Source organism: Falco naumanni, chromosome 7, assembly GCF_017639655.2.
Source record: "Falco naumanni isolate bFalNau1 chromosome 7, bFalNau1.pat, whole genome shotgun sequence".
NCBI classification, from domain to species: domain Eukaryota; kingdom Metazoa; phylum Chordata; class Aves; order Falconiformes; family Falconidae; genus Falco; species Falco naumanni.
The window spans coordinates 49,336,989-49,361,157 of record NC_054060.1 but is presented as its reverse complement, the minus strand read 5'-3'; the positions used below and the strand labels follow the sequence as shown (position 1 = coordinate 49,361,157).

General features: G+C 42.6%; 2 protein-coding genes across 7 annotated transcripts in view; both read right to left on the bottom strand.

The window, feature by feature from the left end:
* CAPN3 (calpain 3) overlaps positions 1-12,749 on the bottom strand; it is a 31,524-nt gene extending 18,775 nt beyond the window's left edge. For 4 of the 5 annotated variants that reach the window (XM_040599888.1, XM_040599889.1, XM_040599885.1 and 1 more), the window contains exons 1-5: positions 10,023-12,749; positions 3,839-3,908; positions 1,909-2,027; positions 1,142-1,275; positions 539-707 (exon numbers count right to left, since the gene is read on the bottom strand). In XM_040599888.1, the coding sequence (XP_040455822.1) occupies positions 539-707; positions 1,142-1,275; positions 1,909-2,027; positions 3,839-3,908; positions 10,023-10,316 (786 nt within the window). In that variant the 5' untranslated portion in view covers positions 10,317-12,749. The other variant, XM_040599887.1, reaches the window with a different exon arrangement.
* GANC (glucosidase alpha, neutral C) overlaps positions 3,841-24,169 on the bottom strand; it is a 36,467-nt gene continuing 16,138 nt past the window's right edge. The window contains exons 16-25 of one of the 2 annotated variants that reach the window (XR_005828789.1): positions 23,921-24,022; positions 23,206-23,449; positions 21,430-21,494; positions 20,010-20,086; positions 18,727-18,801; positions 18,190-18,303; positions 17,518-17,630; positions 15,897-16,000; positions 14,843-15,004; positions 3,841-3,908 (exon numbers count right to left, since the gene is read on the bottom strand). Coding sequence is in view for 1 of the 2 variants with exons in the window: in XM_040599884.1 (XP_040455818.1) it covers positions 14,895-15,004; positions 15,897-16,000; positions 17,518-17,630; positions 18,190-18,303; positions 18,727-18,801; positions 20,010-20,086; positions 21,430-21,494; positions 23,206-23,449; positions 23,921-24,022 (1,004 nt within the window). In the remaining variant the exon portion in view is untranslated. Of the gene's footprint in view, positions 3,909-12,855; positions 15,005-15,896; positions 16,001-17,517; positions 17,631-18,189; positions 18,304-18,726; positions 18,802-20,009; positions 20,087-21,429; positions 21,495-23,205; positions 23,450-23,920; positions 24,023-24,169 lie in introns of those variants that run through there. The other variant, XM_040599884.1, reaches the window with a different exon arrangement.

Genomic DNA, 24,169 nt, shown 5'->3' with positions numbered 1-24,169 from the left:
TTTCTCTTCTCTCTCATTATGTCCATACTTATCTACAGTGGCTGATAGCACTGGTTGTTCTCTTGCCTTTACTGCAATGTCATGCTCCATAATGCTTATCAAAATTATTTTTTTTTACTTTTAAATTTACAATGATAAATTAAGACAATCTGAGGCTGTGTTGGCAATCAAAGGGTTAATTTCCTAATTGTTTGCACACTTAGCATCTTTGACATGACAATTTGTGTCTTAACAGATTTGCAGCACCCCCATACTAACCTCATTTTACTGGGTGAGGGCACTGAGGGCGGGGGGTGCTGGTTTTGCTGATTGCATCCTTTCTCTCCACCTCCATGCTTCTGTTCATTTCCTTTTTCATGCTTGCTGTTTGCTAATGGGTGGTGTCTAGTGGAGATTACTTGATCTCCTAGGAATGGATGTTCGCTACGTGGACTAAACCAAGCAGTTGCAAAAGGTGGCATGTATTTGATTATGGACGGAGGGGTCACTCTCCTGTACCATTTCTTATGGCTCATCTGCAAAGTTCATGTGGACTCACATCAATGGAGCTGGCCATGAGAGATCCTCTGTCAATGGCATGTTTCATGATTTTATAGATATCTCTAGGGGCATCCTTTATGTCATAGAACTCTGTGACTCCTCCGGTGAAGTCCTCCATGGCTTCGGTGGTGTTGCCTCCTTTCAAAGCTTCGTATGATCCATGAAGTCTTGGAAAGAGAAAAGAAAAAGATCCTCTTGTACACAGATAAAGATACCTGCCTATATATTTATATCTATCTTGTGTGTTTATAAACATAGATGTGTAAAACCGCATACTAAACACCCCCCACCCCCAACCCATCTGTTTGGTAACCCACAAGATAAAAGTTTCAAAATATGCCACCTGCACACATCAAACAAACAAACAAAAAGAAGACATACTGACAATGAAATGTAGACCTCTGAATGAGTAGCAACCCCCTCCCTAGAAAATATGCTTTATCCCATCCCCAATTCTGAGGCATGAGAATGTATGGGAAAAGCAGTGGTATGTTCAGAGCCTCTCTACATGCTCGTTGTAAGTCTTGTGCACAGCGGTTTAACCACCTCCCCAGCCGAAGTTTTGGCAGGGAGCCTGACATGGTCCAGCCGGTCATTTTACTTTGCATAGGCCTTTTCCAGGAGGGCGCTCCAGAACTCGTTACGCTGGGAGGACTTCGTAAAGACCAGCTGGTTGTTGTATGTGGGTAAGCAGTCATCGACGACGACGTCCACCCAGTCTCCGTAGCGCCAGAACTGAATAAAGGCAAACAGAAAAAAACCCTCGGTTGTCTTGGTGCAGGCAGGGGGAGCCTGGCTGAAAAGCCAGGCTGAGAAAGGAGAAATGTGGAAATTAACTTCTTAGCGTGGCAAAAAGTGATGGCTATCGGGAGGGAGGCAGCCATACTGAATTCCCCTGGGCAATACCTGCAGGACAGTGAGAGGTGTCTTATGAGAGTCAAGGGAAATGTGGGAAGCAGTCAATCTTTCCTGAATTAGCGGTTCTTCAATAACTTGTTTTTGACAGACCAGCTGCTTGTGGGTCTAAAGATAGATGCTCTTCCCAACTGCCCACGTGTCTGTGCTGGCCATAGTGCCGCATCTGAGCAGCGAGGCAGGACCGGGCACCTGTTGCTATCCCTTATGTGCAGGACGCAGCGATCTGCAAATGCTTCCTTGGTGGGTTAATGCTCCCTAATTGCTTGTATGGGCTGGCCCTTCTGTGACTGCCCTCCTGGAAGAGTTTGGGGTGAGGCAATTCAGTCCCTCTTCCTTCTCCATTGCGGCTCATGCTTCCAAAGGGCAGAGAAGCAAAAGGGAAGAGCATGCTGAGAGCTGAGCTCTCTCTCAGGTAAATACCTTCCCTTCCTGCTAGATGAAGGGACTCACCTGGAAGTGAAAGATGCCAGCATAGTTTTGTATAAAGGACTGGTCATGAGGTATGACTCTACAGAGTAGTTTTTTATTCAGTGTCAGGCAAGCAATGGCAGCCAGAAACCAGCAGTCACCTGCAAAGGAGCAAACGCAGCAGACAAAATGAAGGGATAGAACAACTACAATCAAAGGGAAAACGTGAGATACTGCAAAGTGACACATTAATTTTCAGTAATGCATGCTGTCGCCTTTCAGGAGAGGGCTCTTCTCCATGTGTTCTGCAGTACTTTAGCACTTTATTTGTGCTCTGGCAATGCTTGTTGGCATCATTCATGGCTAGGTACACAGCTGTTAAATAGATGATGTTCCCTGTACTTTAGGAAAAAACCTAAAATCTGATGAACACTGTTCCATGTGAATGCCCATCTGACTTCCTGCATTAGTTATCCTTCCAAGCTGTCCATTAGGACAGAGACCAGCTGAAAGAGGGCTCTTTCACAGGTGGAGCTCTGCACAGCTGAGTTTCAGTGTCTCAGTTTTCATTTTCTGCTCTCAAGATAAACCACTGTCCCAATCATTATTCTGTGGGGCCTCTTTCCTGCTTCATTGCTCTGATGCTTTTTCCTCTTTTTGAATCTGTCTCTGCACTGTTGTAAACACTGTCCCCTTTAGTGCTTTTCAGTTCCTCCTTCAGACACTTGCACAAATTTGCTGCCTCTGTGGGAGCCTGGGGAACGTGGCTTTCTCCTATAGTACTTCTATGTTCAGCAAATGTTGCCTCAACTCTTAATTAAAACCTCCTAGCTGCTACTTTAAGAGAGATTATAGGGTAAGCTTGCCTGGGCAGTGTGAATGAGTGGAGTGAGAGAATTACACAAGGCAGTGAAAACTAAACCTGATTGCAGGGAGTTGTAAAATAAATTGGTGAAACTGGTGGAATGATATATATGCATATATATTGGAAAGCCAACGCTATACATATGGCAGTACCTCCTAAGTTACCTATTTCCCATTAGTAAGGATGTGGGGGCCACGGTGACCAGGAGTTTTCTAAACTATCAATATTCTTCAGAAGTCAAAAAAGGTAAACCATGTTATGAGTAGTTGGGAAAGGAATAGAAGACAGAAGAGAAAATATGCATGTAAATTCATTGTGCCCACACCTTGGCAACTGTGAGTCACCTCAAAAAGAAAGGCAGTTTAAATAAATTAAAAAAAACAAAAACAGAAAAAGTACCGGGATGGTGATGAGGACAGTCAGAAGCACAGAACAACAATTAAATGAAAAGATTAACTCACATTAGGATCTATTAGCTTAGGAAAAATATCACAGGAGAAGTTACAAAACCATAAAAGATGTGGGGAAGCTGAGTGGGGAACGACTTTACGAAGCAGTGCAGGTGAGCACTGTGTAGACAGCTGTTGCAGAGGCATCACTTGTACCTAGGTAGTGGCCCTCTATATCAAAGTATCTTTGACCATCTGAGATTAAGGTCTTCAATATAGAGGTTGTCCTTGAGTACAAGGCACACTTAGCTGGAGGCGTTCAGAAGCTCCTGTATGGAAATAACAGGTCTAAATACCTAAAAAAATACAACAGTAGCTGATTAGATTTTTCTTTCAGTCAAATAACTCCTCTTTATCTCTTATGCTTGTCTTAACTAATTTTGTCTCTTCTGAAAGCCTAAACAGTGTTTTATAACGCACTTATGATATTAGTTCATTAAAAGCAAACCACCCTGTAAAGTATCTTGTCTTCAAGTTCTTCCCTAGATTGTTACTAGGCTGATATCGATGATCCGCTATAGGGAGAAGGAATTGCTAGATGTGTAGTGGTATGCTGAGACAGAGGATTTCAAATATCACCTTGGAAGCAAAAGAAAATTGAGAGCTAAACTATGATGTAGACTATAAAAAGTGCAGAGTTGAAATAGGAGTTTCATACCTAATTCTCCTTGGCAGATATCTGTTCTGTTGGCTCCGCCAATAATAAACCGTGGATTCTCACAGATTTCCTGCAAAATATAAACGGATGTATCAGAGGAAAAGCATGCATTACAATACCTGTTTGCCAGAGTTAGGCTGTGTTAGGACGGTGTTTTCCATAGGATATTTTATGGGTATCAAAATGTCTGACAGAGTTTTCAGCTGCAGAGTTTCACTACGAAAATGTTTTGGAATATGGAAGTTCCAGACTTCAGCCGGAGTTTTCTCCATGTATCTACAGGGTCTAATAGCCAGCCTGGGGGGCTCCCTCTGCACAGGGTGCAAACACTGCATCAAAATGAGAAGAATAGGGTAAAATATTTTTCTACACAATAATGAAGAAAAAAACACTGGAGAGGACAGGAGAGCAGGTCAGTGGAAAAAGCACCAGGGGACCAGATTAAATTATTTTAAAATGACTGCAGGTTTAACATGTCCAATTTGCAGTAACTATAGTGTGCTGGGGCATTAGTAAAGCTGAAGAATGCATTTCCTCAGGAATGAGACCCAGTAATGCTCCTCCTTAAAATTTCCCCAGGATCAGGTCTTTCATTCTCAGGAATAAACAATTGCTGTTTACGAGATTTTATTCTTTTCCTCATGTTGCCGTTTTTAATTACCAGCTCTATATTCAGAAATGTAAACAGACATCATCTGTCTCTGAGAAGAGGAAGGTCTTCTTTTGTCCTGCAATTAGAACAATGTATTGGCTTTATCAGTGTTTATACTAGTACGGAATGGGCACAAGATGCTGCACAGGCATAAATAATCACGGAATTGCTGTAGAGAGGGAAGGGCTACGTAGGAGCTGCCAGCAGATGAGGTGGGACTATTGCAGGGTTACACAGAACGTTTTCTATATGGGACAAAGAACCACAGTATATAAGGAAGCCAGGGGAAGAAGCAGGTACAACCTCTCTTGCAGAAAGTCCCTGCTTTATCCCATCCCGTATACTCAAATACTTGGTATGGGGAACGAAAAGAGGACACAACTTTTGGACCCATCTCTTGTGAGGGTAAGAAAGAAAGATATTGCTACCTCAGGACCTGAGCAGCTGTGAACGGGGAAGAGGACAAAGTGTGGTCCAAGAACCCAATCTGCTGGAAGATGGCAGAGCTGGAGTAGGAAGCAGAAAGTAGAAACAACTGGCAATTTTTTGTGTGGCAGTACAGGCAGCTGGCTGCAGTCTAAAACTTTTTTTCTCACATCATCCGGGTAGCCCTGGATGTTTCCAGACTCATGTTTCAGCTCTAGTAGTTTCACTTGGCTTACACCCATTTCTTTGCTCCTTCACGATAATCAGCAGAGTTGCTTTGATGTAAATTTTTGGATTAGTCGTATAGCCAGATAGAGAGACCGGCTTCCAGCTCCCAGTAGCAGTCATCTTATTCGCCTCAAGGGAGGGAATGGAGGGATTGTCCTGTTATTCTGGGCTTTGGTCAGCTGTCCTGGGATCCAGTTCTGTCAAGGCAGCTGTTGGAGATGCCTGCATGCTTTTTTCCACACACTTGCTTTGTTGAAAGTATCCTTCCTCATATTGCTGTGGTGCTCTCTTGAAAACTATCTGTGAGATGCCAGGTTTTCGGATTGTGTTTTTTTCAACCTCTGTTATTGTATTTTAGCTTGATCCTGCTTCTATTGAAGTAAAAAGCTCTGAAATCCAGCAACCTGTGTTTTAGATAAAGGTAGTTAGATGGTGTCTAAGTGTTTCCAAATATTAACTGTACTGCAATGATCGCTCCTCAGAGCCATTTATTACATCTTGGGCTTGTTTGCTTTGTAGGATGGTTGGAAAAGGAATGCAAAGGGAATCATAAAGTTGTCATATGGACTGATCTAGCTATGACAGAAATGCTTTTCTTGCATTTTTTTGTGGTGGCCAGGTGTGCTTAGTACACTGCGGATATGCTTCTAATATTGTATTACTCTCGTTCATCTGCAAAACTGTGCTGGTTGTGCTGAGTACAGTCAAAGTTACATGGAAAGGCTTCAAGGTCTTCCACAGCTGATGAAAAGTACTCAGCAGAGCGAGACGACCTGGTGTTGAAGGTGCAGGTGGCAGGTCTGTCCTTCCAGATTTCCTGGCTGAGCAAGGGATTGCTCTCCACCTCTTAGGTCGAGTTATCACAGAGAATACATTGCACTTTGTTGATGCAGTGATTCATCCAGATCTGCATGCCTCTGATCTGAGTGCCTCAGACTGCCTTGCTACTATTCAGAGGACCTTTGGTTTCACTAGGTTGATTCAGTTCAGATGGTAATTTCACTACAAAGAGTCAAAGTTACTGCAAAGGAGACAGAGTCCTAGGAAAACCCTGCATGCTGCTTTCTGGGCAGAGCATAAGATATGAGTCAGTTGGAAGGGAGCACTGGAAAATGCAAAGACAGCATGCAACTAAAAATGACATTTGACCTTCATTATATTTTTCAGTAGCTTTTCCTCTGTGTCAGGAAAAATCTTCCTGTCAGCTTATACTGTTACAGCAAAAGGCATTCATTCCTTTAAACACTGCTGTTAATAAACTATAGCATTCTAACTAAACTCTGATCTAACTAAAAACTGATCCTATCAAGTAGAGGAATCATTTTCTTTGGTCTGCCTAAGACAATTTGTAGCCCTGTGTTTCTCCCTTGGCCTCTCTTGGTCTGGACCATGCTATTAAACGGCTGTGCTGCACACTTCAAGGCTGAGCTTGATGTTGTCAGATACCAGGCTGGTTTTAGAGTTTCAGAGTTGGATTACCCTCATCTGAAAGTCCTGCCTTGGTGGCACTAAATGCCCTCTTTGCATTGCAGTACTGCCTGCAGAAGCACACATTCTGTGACAACTAAATTCAAACAGCTTTGCACCTGTGCAGCAGATGATCTGGTTCATTTTCATTCTAAGCAAAATCCACTAGTCTGCTGACTTGATTTGATTTATATTCATTATGAAAAGAAAGCTCCTCCTGCTGATTTTCTTACTATGGAGAGGATCCCCATGGGCAAGTCATCAAATTCGGCAGTTAATGCTGTGACCTCCTGGCTGTGAGCAGGGACAATGACAGTGGTGCATTTGAAAGTACAGTGTCATGGCAGAGCCATCCTATTAATGCCCTAATGTCATTAGCTCCAAAGAGGACTGTTGCAGGACCCCTCGATGCTCTGCATTGTTACAATACAGACTTTTTCTCAGCTCTCAAAGATCAGCAACCTCATCCGGGCTCCCAGCTGAGAGAAGCCTCCGAAGGCAGCCTGGGTGTGGGAGGCTGTTAAGAAACCTGAACACAGCTCAGCTCCGGGCTGGATATAATCAGGTGCAGGTGACAACGGCTCTTTGGGCTCCTCTTACTATCCATGGGTGAGCAAATTATTTAATATTATGCATTAACTGAGGGGGATTTTTGTTCCCCTCTATGTACCTAAATCATGCTCATGCATACTCTGAACAGAAACACTGGATGGATTTACTGTTGGGAGGTCTGCTCTGCACATACGTGTGGTGGCATGGCACTCACTAGCTGAGTGGAATTACAGGGGCCTTCTCACAGCCCCCCTGCCAAGTCTCACGGCTGCCCTGTGTAGCAGCCACCCCCGCTGGAGGCACAAGACCAGCCCTTGTGCCCTCGCTGCCCTTGCAGCAGCAGGGGCCAGTCGTTCCGGGGGTGGCAGAAGAAGACCTCACCTCTAGGTAGCACCGACAGCAGGGAGAGGAGCCGGTAGGGCCAGAAGCATGAGAACGAGGGGTAGCTCTGGGCTGGGATGCTGGACACCTCTCACCACCTTGGTAATGCACTGCAGGAGCCCCGAGGGAAAGGGTCGAGTCACACCACAGCCATTGCCAGGGGAAGCGGGGAGAGCCCAGGTCCCCACAGCCCGCGCGTGGGAAGGGGAGCTCCCCATGCCAGGCTCAGAGGGCAGCTCAGCTCGGAGCCAGGGAGCCGGGGAGTGTCATCCCTGTGACTGACTTGCTGTGGGGTGCTCACAAACCCCAGGCACAAAAGCAGACTCCCAGCCTTTCCATATGCCAGCGCAGTGTGCGGGGAGCTGCAGCGAAGCAGCACTATTCAGCTGAGGAACCGCACCGGCACCAGGGCTTGGTTATAGCATTGGTAACCAACAAACATGTGCCCTTTAGGTTATTTATTATAGACATTATATTAAATATATTCATTTGAGTTTATTATGTTCTGTTAACACGTCTATTGTGGGTATTTGTGTATATAATATTATCAGACAAGTCCTCTTGTCATTGCTATATAACCTAGAGTTTCAAAATCCACTGAAGCCCTGGGTCAGTCGGAGATCAGTGCCAACAGATATGTCTTTTGCATCAGTGCCCAAGAGAAATCTCACTTTGCAGTTGTGGTGACAGAGCATTAAATGTGAGTCTCTCCTCTTCGGGGACCTGCTGGGTACGGCACTGAACTGAATTACAGGGTTTGTTTTAAAACAAACACATTTGTAACAGAAAGCACAGGGATCTCTATAAATCCAACCCACTGTGTCCCAGGCAGAACAACCATCTCTATTGGGGTCAGGACTGACTGGATCTATGATCCCACGGCATGCCAACACTCAGCAGGTGCAGACCGCAGCTCTCTGGATCTCCTTTGCTCTACCTGCAGCTGGCACCACTGACACATCAGGTAACTGAACACTTGTATCAACACAGGTGGCTTTGGTTTTGATGTTGCACTGTACTTTGAGTCTTCACACAGTCCTCAGCTTGTTGCTACCCAAGTATAGAGCTTCCAAACTTATTTGTTAATGAGTGGCTTAAAGAAATGTCTTTGGGATAAAGACCCTCAAGTCTGAACCTTCCCCAAAACAAAGGCTGGATATGCGGATGCTCAGTTATATTAGACAAGTCTGAGGTTACACTGTGCTTTTTTTTGTTTTGATGCTTTCTCATATGCACACTTGCAGTCTGTTTGCCCCAGGGCACCGACACTCATCCACTGTACCGCTATAGCGCTTCCCTCTCCGTGGAAACAGGAAATCCTATCACTTTGATTGACTTGTGGCTGCATTTAATTCATTTGCACTCATTTCCAGGGGCTGATGTAGCCATGGTGATGATGAAGGAATGACAAACACACAGGCACAGGGCACAGCATGTTGCTCCCTCCACATTGCTCACGGTGTTGTGACTGCAGCACGTGGCCTTCCTCTGCGACTGGTCTTCCACTATTCAGTTACATTCCTGTGGTCAGTTTTATCTGTCACCACTGACTTTGCCACTGAAGCACAGATTTGGGTGTTGGGGAAGTATGGCAAATCTAGAAGAGGTAGCCAAAACCTGCCAGAGAGAGGGAGCTGGGGAAGCTTCTGAGAACCACGTCCTCGCTGCTGGACAGGGGACAGAAGGGACTGAGGCGATGTCCTGGGGCTGCCCCATTGGCGGGGAGCACCTGCCCAGCAGGAATGGCAGGGAAAGAGGGTAACTTCCTCTGCAGTAGGACAGGAAATCACTTGGGAATTGAGGAATTAGTCCTCTGCCCGTGAGAGAGACTCAGGGTGGGAAAGAAGAGGAAGGCTGGCAGGGGAACGCCCACAAAATAGGAAAAAGAAATAGGATTAGTAGGCAGGAGTGGGTACTCATAGTGGTTACAACTCCCAAGTTCATAGTAAGTGGATAATATGATAAACACCTTTTTCAAGTTAGTTAAGCCATGTTGGGAACAAAACAACTGAATAAAAACATGCTTCAGACCAAAACCTGTCCTTTTATTTTCACAGATTAGGAAAACAGCAGAATACTGAAGTAAAATTGTAAGTGAAATAAGATAGTGTTTAAAAATTTAAGCCTCAGCAAACACAGTAACTTGTTGCAGAATGAGAATTTTTCTTTGGTAGTTTCAGACAAGAAAATCCCTAGCAAATAATGCAACAAGAAAATTAAATTCCATGTTTGTTTTTCTATGTATTTAATCCATCTCTTTTTTTGATTTCATTTTGGTTTATTGTATTTTAGTCATTATATACACACATTCTGAGCTTCCACAGCCCTAGCTAGTAATCTTCCAGAGCTCTTAAGGAAATACCTCTCCAGCTTATTCCCCCTGCCTCCCCCGATACACGCCTTCTGCAAAAATGTAAGTTCAGGATGAATACTTCAATTTACAGAAAGTAAAAGGCACTCAGAAAACATGTTACTTACATGTGGCCTTTTCCATTCGAACTTGATGGGGATTTTCTGGCTATAGAAGAGGGAGGACTCATTTGGCGGGAAATCAGGATCTTCATAAAGAATGTTTTTCTCCAGGCACGCCTTGTGAAGGTCTTCATAGGTCTTCTGCTTTACCTTGATAATGGGCTGGTTGCGACTTATGATGGCAGAATAAATCCCCCCTGTGCCCCCACCCCCACCTTCAGTTGTGGTGCTGATAGTAGCGCTGGGAACGGACCCAGCAGCTGTCTGCTGAGCCACTGCTGCATTTATGGCAGACGGCATGGGAATCAGGCTTATAGCAAATGCTGAAAGAAAGCGAGATCTTGCAAACTGGAAGGAAATCTGAGAAAAGAGGAAGCTGCTGTGTAAACTGCTTTTTCTATCCGTTTAAAGTCTCCCAGTCAAATCTGCAATCAACAAAATTCCCTGTGGTTGAGCACGTTGTGCATCCTCTCAGAGGGCAGTATTTTGTCATAAGAAGTCGGAATTTATTCGTTGATGTGGAGGAACAAGATAATCTGTTGCTAACTCCTGTGCCCGAGTTGTAGTATCTACAGCACGTGTGTGCCTGCCCTGTGCATACAAGCGTCCAGAAGGGACAAGCTTTAACCCGTGAAATCTAAAAATAACTACAGGCAAAGAGAGAGAGAGGGAAAGTGAGAGGGACGGGCTTAGTGAGATGGTGTCAGTCTTCTGGGAAGCTCATGCGGGGGCCAGGCATGTTCCTGGGACAGGCTCTCGCTTCCAGGCTGACTCCTGGTGCACGCAGCTCATCCTTTCCTTAAGTAGAGAGCACAGTGAAACTGGAAGCTAAACTCCTGTTGGTTTGGGAATGTATTTATGAAGTACTGCCAGCCAATAAACTAGTCCTGACACCCCTGAAGGAGCTGTTGTACTCGACTTGCTGCTTTTACTTATTGCTGTGGACAAGATACATATTTTCACTAGCAGAAAGGATTATCTAAACACATGCACCAAACAGTGAAAAAGGTAATTATTTGATGCTACTGAGGTCAGGCCGATACCTGCCAGCTGGGTTTGGCTCCTCTAGAGAGCAGCTCACCAGTGCTAAGATTTACCTGGTGACAGCTACCTCCCATGTAAAAGGCACCTTCTCATACAGGTGCAGAAAAGTTTACAAGGGGCTCAGTGTGGAAACTGGGGTGTTCTCTGTGTGTTAGGATATACTAATCTTAGAGGAGATGTCTGACTTTGCACATTTATTTTGTCACACAACAGTGGGATAACGGACAAAATCAGTCTCCTGTGAAAGAAGATTTAATGACGTTGCTCTTCTTCGTAACACAGTTCTTTAAAAGGTGACATTGTTTATGTGTCAAGAAAAGTCCCTACACCCTGATTTTTCTTTGACTGGGAAGTCTTAAATCACATCATGACATCAGTATTATTTCTGCCTGATGACACTAGTCTCTGGACTCTGGCTCACGTAGTTGCTGACCTTCTGCCCTAGTGCTATGGTGTTTTCCAAAGCACTGATTCTTCATTTCTCAGCCATTTGCTTGGCTTACACATTTCAAATTAACAGTACAACGGACCATCTCTACAGCTCATTAAACAAACTCCACTAGGGGAACTTCTAAAGAAGGTAATATAGTTGACAAGCTTGACTAACCTCTAGGCATATTAATTCTCAGTCTTCTAATGGTAGCCTAAATTATTTTCTTTTTATCATGAATACAAGCCTTTCTGTACCAACAGGACAATCAGAAAGAATGGAATCAAGTGTTTGTGGAAATAGTAATGTAATTGCTTCAGAGTGGGTTGTCCAGATGCAGAATTGATGACTTCCTCATCACATTTAGATGCAAGGATTGCAAGTCTCATATTTGACATTACTTTGTAGGACAGCTTGGCAAAGCCATGCATCACTCTTTCCAGGACATTTCAAGAGCAATGCAAGTAGTGAGATGCAAGGGCCTCTCTCACTGCACAGCTTCAGCAAAAATGCTTATTTTGTAGCCTGTGCATATGTTCTTTCTCTCATATTCTCCCTTCTTGCCTGATTATAAAAACTGTTCTTCGTCTTGTACACAGAGCTCTGTTTCAGGAAGGTGTGGTGTTTGACAAACTCCTTGTGGGCTGCTGGGGAGGATCAAATGAAGGATTAGCCATGTTTTTATATTTTTGCTTCTATTTCTTGGGATGGTCAGCAAGTGTCACAGTATGACCTGTTGCTACAGCTACAGCTAACAGTTCAGCTAGTGCCTGCATAGGGAGTAGCAGGTGGACACACACTCCTTGCTTCTAACCCAATGTTGCTCTTTATGGATGTTCAGGAGTATTTTGTAGTTATACCTGTTCAAAAAACAGTTCTCCCTTTCTTAGTTTTTACTGGACAGATGGTTTTGTTATATAGGTCTTTTATGTGAGATGATATTTCTATTTAATTTTTATGAAATTTTATCTCCAGGTAATTGAATTCAGTTACCTTTTTTGTAAATACATACTATAAGTTTATTTCTTCACTTATGGCATAAGTATATGGAAAAGTATGTGAGTTGCTACAAATAACAGCGTAAATTATATTCTTTGAAATGTATTTCCTCAGATTTAAAGACATAACTGCTAACATTTTTAGCTACTAACTCCTATCGAAATCCATAGAAGTTAGGCACATACTACTGAAAATTTGCCCCATAGGTACTTACTGTATCTATATACACTATATATAGATAGATATCACACTGAGGGCGGGAGTGTAAAAGCTAGTCATCTGCTTTAACCAGATACTCTTGGAAGAACGCTTGGTAGTGATTCTCAACAGTAGAAATAAGGTTGGCAAGAATAAGGCGTGTAACTCGCTTCATTGTTCCTTTATTTCACTTACTTTCCGACTTCAGAAATACCAGTTAAAACATTTCACTAAAACGCTCCAGACAATTGTATCCTGTCAGAAGCACTGCTATGCTTAAATATAAGAAGCAATCATCAATTAAAGCTTAGAAGCTGATAAAAAAATAGGGTCTGTCTCAAAAATAGGGTCTGTCTCTCTTCACACAGATGTAAAAGATCTATTTGCTACTGTTCTACCTGGATTAAGCATCTGCATTAAGCACAGCAGTATTTAGGCTGCCAGTTCCTGGAGTGGAGGCTCACACTGTCTGCTAGAAGGGGCTGACAAACAGCTCTGCAGAATAAAAAAGAAGGAACCTAAAGGTCTGGTGGGGAACAAACTGCCCTTGGTAGTCAAGAGCGGAGTAGTCACAGATTGCTCTTGCATTTGCTGTTCCCAGACATCTGCCCTGCAGAGGACAAACAGCAGCAGGTGGGAATGACTGACTGAGCACAGGGAGGACTTTGTAAGAGTAGGGAACAACGTACAAATGGACTGTTATGTTGCCTTTAATTGGCAAAAATGGTGACTATCCTTCTCTGTTTCCTAAGAATTAATTTACTGGTATTTTTAGAAAAAAAAAACAAACTTTCTTATTAAGTAAATTTTGCCCTTTTATATCCACAAAACCCAGCTGATGGCATGTCCAAGTTTGACTCGAAGCAGAACTGTTTTTAAAATAATATAGTTGACAAGTGTACAAATGGAAAGGGCAAACAACTTGAGCAGTGGAGCACTGGTAGCCTGTGAAAAGACATGCCTGATATGGAAAAGGCTGTGGGAATAGGTAGGATGTAGGGGATGTGGGACTCAGGATGTCTCCTATTTTTGAAAGGGAAGAAAGCATCAGGACATACCAGCTTTGTTTGCAGAGATGACGGGAGAAGGAGGCAAGGGAATACTAGACTGAGTTGTAAGAGAATGAGGGAATAAGCATGAAGCGGGATGGCTAAATGCAGAATTAATCCCATTAAAACCAAAAATTTTCTTCATAAATACCAAGCTTAACTCTCAGCCAGACACTAAAAATTGACCAAGAAATTACTAAAATATGTGTAAAGGAAGCCAAACCTTGGCAAGAACTGGAAGATGTGGAGAAGCAGAGCTCTCCCTAAGCAGAGCTGCTTCACTGGGCTGCCTTTAACCAATGGCATTCCATCATCCAAAAATGCCAACTCTTTCCTAACAAAAGACTTTTTTTCTTATGTAGTACTTGCAGAGAGAGGGGAGCAGTAACATGGAAAATGTTTCCGCATGAGTCTAGCTGCTACTCTATGCCAGTATTGCACTTACATAGACCTGTGCCCTTTCAAAATCCAAACAGCAGTTTCAAAGCCAGCTATTGGAGAGAATTCTGCACTCCCTCATTACTGTCTTTTACTATTGCACAACTAACTGGCCCAGCCTACTCAAACCATACCTTCAATGACTGAACTGTTTGGCTAGCCTGTTGTTTACTTTCCTGTACAGAGTGCCTAATTCTGCGTTGTCACAAGGGCTGGAAAGGGGAAGTGTCTGTAATCACACTGGGTGGCTCCTGTTTTCACAAGGCAGCTCGCAGGCAGAACTCTGATGATAACCTCTGTGTCTGGCTATGTACTGATGCTGCTTGTCAAACTGGCCCAAATCTGCTCTCCTCAAGTACTCCAGTCTCTGAGCAGTGGGACTTCCAAATACTTACATTAAACCCCATGACAATGAGCACAGTCTATGATTTTTGTTGCAAGTGAAGGCAGAATTCAATCCTAATACCTAACTGAAGCTAGCCTGGAGCAGACAGTATTTAGCTTTTTTCCCCCCAAAGATACAATCCTAGCACTATTACTCCTGCTGTATCCAAATTTAAATTAGTGCTTCAAAAGAAAAAATTGTAGGAAATGTTAGTTTGGGGGTGTGGGTGGGAAATAGGTTCCTCGGTTCCATTGGATTCAAGTGAATATTTAAGTCCTCCCACCTTATTTCCCCTCAGCCTCTCAATGACTTCTCTGAAGAAGTTGAGTCTCCTTTCAGTTGATGTAGATCTGCCAGTCAGCATCAACACTCAGGGCTAAATTTTCCAACGTCAGTGCAGAGGTCTTCATATTGTATGTGAAAACCACTTCTTTTCCTTTACCATCTGAACAAGACAAGAGAGTTTACTATATGATTTAAGAAGAACCCTTCTGAAACAGTCACACATGACTTCCTCCAGTTTTTAATTCTCATTGTCCCTGCCACTGGTGGAAAGGATTGATGAAAAAAGAAACAGTAGTCAAATCTGCCCAGTATACACATATGAACACAGCAGAACTGGAAAAACTAATTCTTTTTTTCTGACCTTTCAAAACCACGGTACATCAAATTATGGAACTATTTGAGGTTTTTTCTGAAAAAACATAACCCTTGTTTCAGCACAGGTTTTCCTCCAAGCACCCTAGAAGTCCTCAAGATGGACAGGTGGAGGCAGAAAGTCCATGTCCACACGATTCCCAAAGCAAAGGGGTGTGCTTGGAAAGCAGCCCTTTCTGTAGATGCTACTGCTTATTCATATGGGATCCCTCACAGCTTCTACAGATCGCCACGTAGTCAGGAACTCCAGACACTTTTGAATGAGCAAGAAAACAGAAAAATAATTCTGGTTTTGTCTGCAAGTTTCCTGTTCTAGACTAGGCAGGCCTACAGATCTGAGCAAATGGTCCTTCATTTGAAACACTACCTTGGGCCATATTCTGTGCAGGATAAAGTTACCTGAATTTGTTAATTCTGAACCACTTTTACTGATGTATCTATTGCCTTACAAAGCAAGTGTTCTTCAGTTCTGCATGTAATATTAGTGGTGAGTAACCGCTGCTTCCTTTCACTAAATTCTGTCCTTGATATCAAAAAAAGTAGCAAAGAAAAGTAAACAAAGGTGCTCCCTTATACAGTAACACTTCCTTTATAGAGCTGTCACTTTGTTACCTCTAGTGCATGGCAGCAGAGCAACAGTATTTAAAAATTTTGTAGTAAAATAGAAGTCATTTTGTTACCCTTGGAACAGGCTGTCACAAAAGTGGGCTGCTGTCCAAATCCCAGAACTATCACCCGTTCAACCACACATGTAGTGTGGTACTTCCCGCTTTCTTCTGTGCGGCTGAAAAAAGAAAATTATTTCATATATGTTACTTTCTGCTCATCAGCAGTTCAGCATCACGCAGAGAAAGTATTACTTCAGTCTCACCCTGTAAGTTCCCTATACTGGTTTCCTTTCGTCTGCCTTTCTCCTGAAAGAAGTAAAACTCTCCCCCATTAGCAGCTAATTTTTCACTGCGTAGCAGATTTCAAAAAGTTAGAAGAAAAAAAGTTTGAGAAGGTATTTTGTGGCAAAAATTATGGCATTGACAACCAGAAAAGTTCTGTATTTTTGCAAAATAGTGGCTAAAACTCTTAAGTATAAACATAAAGTTGTTTTTAACATTTTTCAAGTAAGATATTTCGATCTGAGACACAATTGCCTTTCATTTTGTAACTAATTTAATTTTTATTCAGAAGCTCTAAAAAAACCTCAAACCAACCTGAAATTTTCCTTTCCAAATAGAATGTTATATCATTCATCTCAAAATTACTTCTAGGTTTGCTAGCAATTTAGCAACATTTTTCTATTACAGTCTGAAGATTTAAGCTTTTCAAGATTTCATATCCCGGATAAAGAGATTTAAAGCATACTTTTAACTACATTATCCAAGCTAGTCTACAGTTTTACTCTGTGCTAAATTTTACAGTTTCAAGACCACTTCCTGCATATTTTTGAACCCTAAAGGAATAAAGAAATACCTGTAAAATCATGATTTATGCACTGCACAGCCTCATGGGCAACACACTTCAATAGTAGAAGTGTCATAGTGGCATATTTAGCATTTCTTTCCTTACAAGCAGCTATGGATATTTTTTGCTTTTAGGTTGTTTCACTCAGCCTTTGCAGGCTGTGTCCTCTCATGCTTCCTTTCAAGTGCTTTTCTTATATATTTTACCATTCTAGTATTTATGGTGCACTTGTTGATTACTTTTGGAGACCACATGTAATGGTGTCTATTTGTGGTTCGCACATAGAATCACAGAATATCTCAAGCTGGAAGGGACCCGTAAGAATAGAGTCCAACTCTCTGCTCCTTGCAGGACTACCTAAAACTAAATCATATGACCTAAGAGCATTGTCCAGACGCTCCTTGAACTCTGACAGGCCTGGTGCCTTGACCAGTTCCCTGAGGAGCCTCTTCCAGTGACCAACCACCCTCTCAGTGAAGAATATCTTAGAAAAATATATCTTAGAAAATACAAACACTTCAGGTGTTGCCTATCTGCAAATCTCCCAGTTTATCTTTGTCTCTCTGGTAGGATTTACTCTTTCTGATTAATTCCTTTGTATTTGAGTAAATCTGTAGAATCTCTAGACATGCGTGAGTCAAGGCAGTATTTCATGTGTTTCTGCCCTTAGACTTCTGCAGAACATCGTTTACCTCTGCTGTTTTAATGACAGATTCTGCATGGTCTGGGACTTCACTGAGCTTCCAGCGAGACTAATACATCTATGTTTGTAAGAAGGCCTAATGAATTAGAAAAGGCATTTACAATGACAGTGTGTTGGTGGCTTTTGTCCATAATGGCTGTTACCTGGAAGAGAGAATGTTCTTCTGGAAAGTGAATTTCTGATACAGGAACTGCTTCTTGTGGAGATATTGAAATGAATGTCCATCATCTAGGTAGAGCTCACCTATTGCACAGGCCTGTGAAACACACCGGATGGAGTACAAATCAACAGCAGCTTCTAATGCTGGCAATGAAACTAAAAATGTCTCACTGTATGTAATGCTTCATAGTGAGGGTGTGTCTTTATTTTTCTTTAGTGACTTGTATCCCTGGAAGGCTCAGGGAGTCCAGCTCTGAGAGTGCGTGAAGGCTTGAACGTCCTGGTTTTCTAAATTGACATAGGTGCCAGATGTCATCTCATTTATTAGAAAAGACAGTTGTGGGAAGTTCTCCCTCTGTGTCCAAGAAGTTTGTGGCCTACTCGTTCTCTGCTCCTTCCTCCAAGAGACTAGAGGAGGGATGAGAAAGGTCAGAAAAATGTTCTGCCTCTGCTATACTTGGATAGTCTTACTTTGAGGGAACAGTGGAAGGGAGATGGGAGCGCCCCCCCCCCCCCCCCCCAACTAGGAGAAGTGGAGGAGAGCCACTGCGCATAGAGATCAGATACCATTGTGCTGATCAAACAGGCAGCAAGGACATAAAAAGGTCATATGGAGTAAAAGACAACTTTGTAAAGGGAACGTCATCTCAGAGTACCTCTGTGTCCAGGGCCACATGGAGTTCATAAGAAATATCTATCATCCATTCAGTGGATTTTGCAGCCCTGGTCTTCAGAGGTATCACAGTGCCCCCCCGCTGGAATACAGGAATCTGCAAAAAAACAAAGCCAGGGTAGAAAGGTTTCATAGACTCTGATCATGTAATTTTAACTTGGAACAGGGATAACTGAAGCTTGCTCTCAACAAAGTTCAGAAATGAACTTTTACCAGGAGTACATAAAGAAAACTATTCAAGTAACAATGGGAATAGTAGTAATCTTCCAGTATGAGTACAAGCAAAGTATCTTTGCTTATAGAAGTCATGCTTACATCATCTCACTTTTCTCTGCCACCAGGACACATTACTGTTCCATCTAACTACAAAGGAGACTTTTCTTCTCTACAAAAGCTCTTTTAGATTACATTCCTACAAGGAGATTGAAATGTCACTTTTCTGATTTCAAATGTTGACAAAACAGAAGTCTATTTGGGTTTATCTGCTCAGTGGAAGTAGTATTTTAAAACAAAACCATACATTCTCCAGTGTTACCGGGATCTTCAGAGTGCCTGAATCTTCCATTCGTTTAAATTTCCTGAAATCATACCAAATCTATAAAAAACAAAAAAAGAATGAGTGTGATACATACAGCAAGATCTGTTGCCTCTGCAGATGCAGTTACGCTTCTGCTTAACCTTGCTGTCACTATTCTTAGTGACCTATTTGATGTGCAAGAAATACAATTTAATTTTCAAATCAAATTACTTTCTGGATGGAAGGAATAAATCCTCATTCCTGAAGCACAAAAATAAGCTGATCTTGTCTACAGTTTGCACAACATCTTTTATGTCTTAAAGCATCTGGAAGTGCAAAACAAAGAAATACCATCCTTTCTCTTTTTTTATTCTGGAACTCAGCATTTCTAGATTAAGTGTATCCACATTAAAGTGAAAATTAATAACAAAGTTACTAATAACAGGTCACAAAAAAAGAGCTACATCTGAAACTTCCCATATACCACACCTGCCAGCAGGTTTAACTGCTTTAAGTGTGCCAAGCAGTCAATTCCCACAGAGATATTGATAAAAAACGTTTTTGTTTGGAGAGCCTAGTCTGGTTTTCTCCTTATATTGAGAAGAATTCTAAATGTCCTTCCGTGCATTAGCAGAGTCACAAGGCTCCGCATAGTCTCACACACTCCTCTCTGCTGCTTTCTTTCCTCTTATGCCTTTCTAGAGTCTCAGGCTCTCCATTAGGAACTATTTTCCCCCAAAATTCTTTCCTTTCTCCCACCTCTCAGCTGTTTCAGCCACTCTGTAGGAGCGGACCACAGTGCCATCCTGTGGATAAAAGAGGAACTGATCTCTCTACATGTCAAAGCCTTTGCTACACACATCCCAGGCTACTGAGGCTTGTATTTCCTTGTTATAATTTTCCCTCCCCACAGCTTCCCACTGATTTCCTTATGACCTTTCTTCAAAGATCACTTTCCTTCCACATAAAAGACTAACCCAACGAGAAATACGTGAAAAAAAGGGAACTGACAATTTAGTGAAGCTGATTCTTCGTGTTCCATGAGAAGCAGCAAGTCTTGAGGGGAGATTTACATTATAGGAGACCTGAGGTTTGTGCAGCAACTCTTGGAAAAGCGCAAAAGTAAATTTTCTGTGAGCCAAGCATGTGAGGTATCAAGATGGAATGGCCAGCCGGCCACTGGCACAGCGGCAGTACTCCGCAGTTATGAGACGAGGAACTGGAAGATTGCTGTATACAACACTTCTTTGGACTGAACAGCTGAGCAGCTTCATATTCATCCTCACCTCCTCTGACCCTGGAAGCAGAACACTCACGGCCTTGGCTTCTTGCTCTGTGACTGGATGCACCAACAAAGCATTTCCTGGAGAAAAACATAAACACAGCTGTGGTCCTCAAGGCCACATCTCACCGGAGCAGAAGCTGTGTGCTCTGGGGTTGTCAGCCTCCCATAGCTATTTTAGGGGCTTGCTTAGGCACACCATATGCTTAGGTTCACTTTCTACTGGAAAAAAAGGCGTGTGTAGGGAGCTGATGGCTGCCTGGGTCTTGTTCTGTTATGGCACTGGGATGCAGCTGTGCTTTGCTGCATACCCACCAGCCTGGAGGCACTTCTGGCCCCTCGTAGTCTAAGAGATGACTTGGTTTTGCTCTTTGGTTGAACAAAAGAACACATTTTTCTAACTGTCCTGGTTTCAGCTGGGATAGTTAATTTTCTTCTTAGTAGCTGGTGCAGTGCTGTGTTTTGGATTTGGTAGTGAGAATAAAGTTGAGAGCACACTCATGTTTTCTGTTGGTGGTAGGTGATGGTTATACCAAGTCAAGGACCTTTCAGTTTCTCAGGCCCTGCCAGCCAGAGGGCTGGAGGGGCACGAGAAATTGTGAGGGGACACAGCCAGGACAGCTGACCTGAACCAGCCAAAGGGATATTCCATACCATAAAGCATCATGCTGAGTATATAAACTGGAGGCAGTTGGCTTGGGCCTGCTGACTGCTGCTCAGGGACTGGCTGGGCATCAGTCAGTGGATGGTGAACAATTGTATCGTGTATCACTTGCTTTTTTTCCCTTCGTTTGAATTTTATTCCTCTCCTCCTCTGAAATGCTCTTTGCCACACTTAGCTTTGCTGCTGCATCTTGCCTACCTTGGTCAGACTTCTGTGTGAGAAGAGAATGTCCCTTCCTTTGAAAGTCATTATTAGGCAATCTTGAGACCAGAGGTAAAAAACAATAATACTGAAATGCAACACCCCCCTCCCATTCTCTCTTTCCATATAGGCTGAACGTGCTTTACACAAACACACTCATCTCTTCAGCTTAACTTCTGAGAAAACTGAGTTCAGCAGCCAGCCATACTGGAGTAAAAAATGATCGGCTTTGGATGGTAGTTGTTTGCTACTATCATTTCTGAAGCAAACTGCGGTCTTAGCTGCCACATTGAACTTCCACATTTCAGGTCAAAACCGACCATGTTTTTTCAAAGTGACTAGTGAGACTGAACTCAAGTTCTTCCATCTCATATGACCCCTGTTTTCAAAGTGCTGTCAAAAATGAGTCCCTTAAAGAGGTCTCAAGTTCTATATTCAGTTACAATATAATTTTTAAAAGTCTTGGGCAGAGTTTTCATGTTTTGTTTTTGTTATCTGACACTATCACCTCAAAAATATTTCAACTCAAACTCCAGAGAATGAGAAGACACCTGCTTACCCAGCATGTACTCATTTTCCACACCAAAAGTTTCTATTTTCCCTGGAAACTCTACCCAGAGAGGCCTGTAGAAAGAAAGATAGAGATCCAGTTAGCTTCTCCACTCCCACTAGCCTGCTCAAAGCTTTCTGGCATTTTCAGGCTCCATTTTCTCTCTCTCTTTACAGGGTACAGCTATTAAGAACTGAAGATAGAGCAAGGTCCTCTTCTGTGCCTTAAAGTACCCCTTTTGAGTCACTGATGAGAGTTCCCAGTAAAACATGGGTTAAGACACTCCAATACACCTATGGTTTGGCCTCCTGCAGCATCACCTTCTTCCCTCCTGCCTTCTTCCTTACAAACCTGCACTACATATACCTTCCTTCTAGCAAAGGAGAGGTGGATGAGCCTGTCTGTCATAGCCTACCAGCAGCGCTGACACCTGATGAGCTAGTCCCTGCAGCACAGTCCTTCCTGTTCTCAGCAGCCCGCTACAGCTTTCATAGCATCTCCTCCTGGTCATGACTGAGAAACCTGCACCAGAAGTTAATTTTCAGTCTTTCTCAAAAAAGGGTAGCGCAATCACCAGCTGGTTACAGAACAGGAGTTGTGTATTTAAAATCTGAGAGATCATGACAATAATAGCTCATTCAGAAGCAGGCTCTGGGTTTTCTTACACAAAAAGCCTGGCTCATCTGCGTACTCACAGGCATCCACTTGTTCACTGCAGCCCTGCTGTTTGTGTGCTTGCTAATGAGACACGTTTTCCACTCCGCTTGTTTCAGTGAAAAAAATATCATGCTTCCTCTAATTCTGTACCTACTGCAGCAAATGTAGCATACTCAAAGTTTTATTTGCTATTGTGGGCAGTGCATGTGTCAACATAAACTTCATTTTAAGAAAGACAGAAACCCACTCTCTATGTCAGTGCATACAACAGGGACATCTATGCCTGTGTAATACCCATATACCTATGCAACAGATGCTCACACTATGTAATGCAAATCGTCTTTGAAACTCAAACCACTCAACTCTAGTCAACAAGACCTTAATGTTTTTAAAACTCAGGAGATGTATTGTATTTGGATAATAGTTAAGTAAAGATAAATGTAGTGCAAAAAGACAACTCCAGGGCAACCTCAAAGACACAGCAATACCTGGCAGATCAGTGACATTCATTTCTCGCTGAAAGGATTGTTGCATTCAGTTCCACTGAGTCACTTTTTTATTAGAGGTTAGAGAGCAGCAGAACAGAAGTTTATTTTCTAATTTCACTTCTGTTCTAGATTACTAGATCATTTACTAAAAGAAAAATTGTAAGAAATACTGCAGAGATAAATGATCAGATTATCAATAGGAAATAAGCTTTTATAACAGTATCAATTCAGCCATAACAAATATTTTCAAGAGGGGCAAAATGACCTTTAGGTTTTTAGATCAGCAGGTTCAGAGACCATCAAGCACCGTTTTAAGTGTGAGTCGGAATACTACATAATGTTCTTTATCATGACGAGAAGTTTGGAGCCCACAATACTTTAAAAACATGTTTAAAGTCTGTGCAGTGTTTACTGAATTAGTGTGGTCCAGGTGTCATTTGGAAAAAACCACAAAAAATGTAGTCTTCCTCTGTGAACCCTACCAAAGCTTGCAGAACGCACGACAACAGAATTTAGTAATTTTTGTGTCTTTTGTCTTTAATATTTAAATAAGTAATCACAAAAAGAAGATGGTAATTTAACTTCCCTCCTCCAAGTAATTTCCTGAAGATAATCACTAAACCTCCTGACATGTTCTTACCTCATAACTGGTTCAGCCGCTGTGTGAGCCCGATAGAACAGTGTGTATAAGTATGGCAGGAGGACGTAGCGCTCTCTAATGGCTTCCCTGATGATCTGGGTGTTCTTCTCCCCAAAGAGCCACGGTTCTCGCCGTTTGCTCTCCATGTTAGAATGACCTCTGAAGAAGGGCTGGTAGGCTCCAGCCTGATACCAGCGAACAAGTAATTCTGGTTCTGGATCTCCAATAAACCCTCCCACATCAGCTAGATATTGCGCAGACAAATAAAAATACACATTTTTGGAAATTATTCTGAAAAATGTGCAGTTCTTCTCTAACAAACATTCTAAGTGTATAAATCCATGCATTTCACAATGTGCTTGCAGTTCTGCTGTTGGACGGCTGCTTGTCCAAATGAGAGTGGAAAACTGGTGTAGTATGTTATCCTTTAATAAAAATCTCAAGTGAGCTTTTGGAGGCTAGGTGAATGCTTTCCTCAGTGACAGAGGACTGTCACAGTGATGGTACAGACCACCACCTGAGGACTGCTGCTCCAGATGGGATGCAAACACGAGATAAAAATTAGTGGAGGTATGATGGTGAGAGTCAAGTTACTGGCTTCTGAAGCCAGACTAATCTGTAAAACTGCCTAGAAATGCACTGAACTGTTTAGCTTGGAATACAAGCTTGGTGGCACCACCGATAGTGATTGTAAGCAACCAGCCGAACACCTTACCTCCACAGAACGAAATCCCTGCCATGCTGATGGTGAGAAGCATTGGAATGGATATTTTCAAGTAACTCCACTCTGCTGTGTTGTCTCCAGTCCACACTGCCCCTGGAAATACCCAGTTTCAGCATTACACAGGGAAGTTGGGCATACGCTTCAGTTTATGCTTGCAGTTAAGGAAAGAAGACAAGAATGGTCATGAAATACCGGTGAACTGCTGTTCATTGCAACTTTTTTTTCTTTATACACACACGC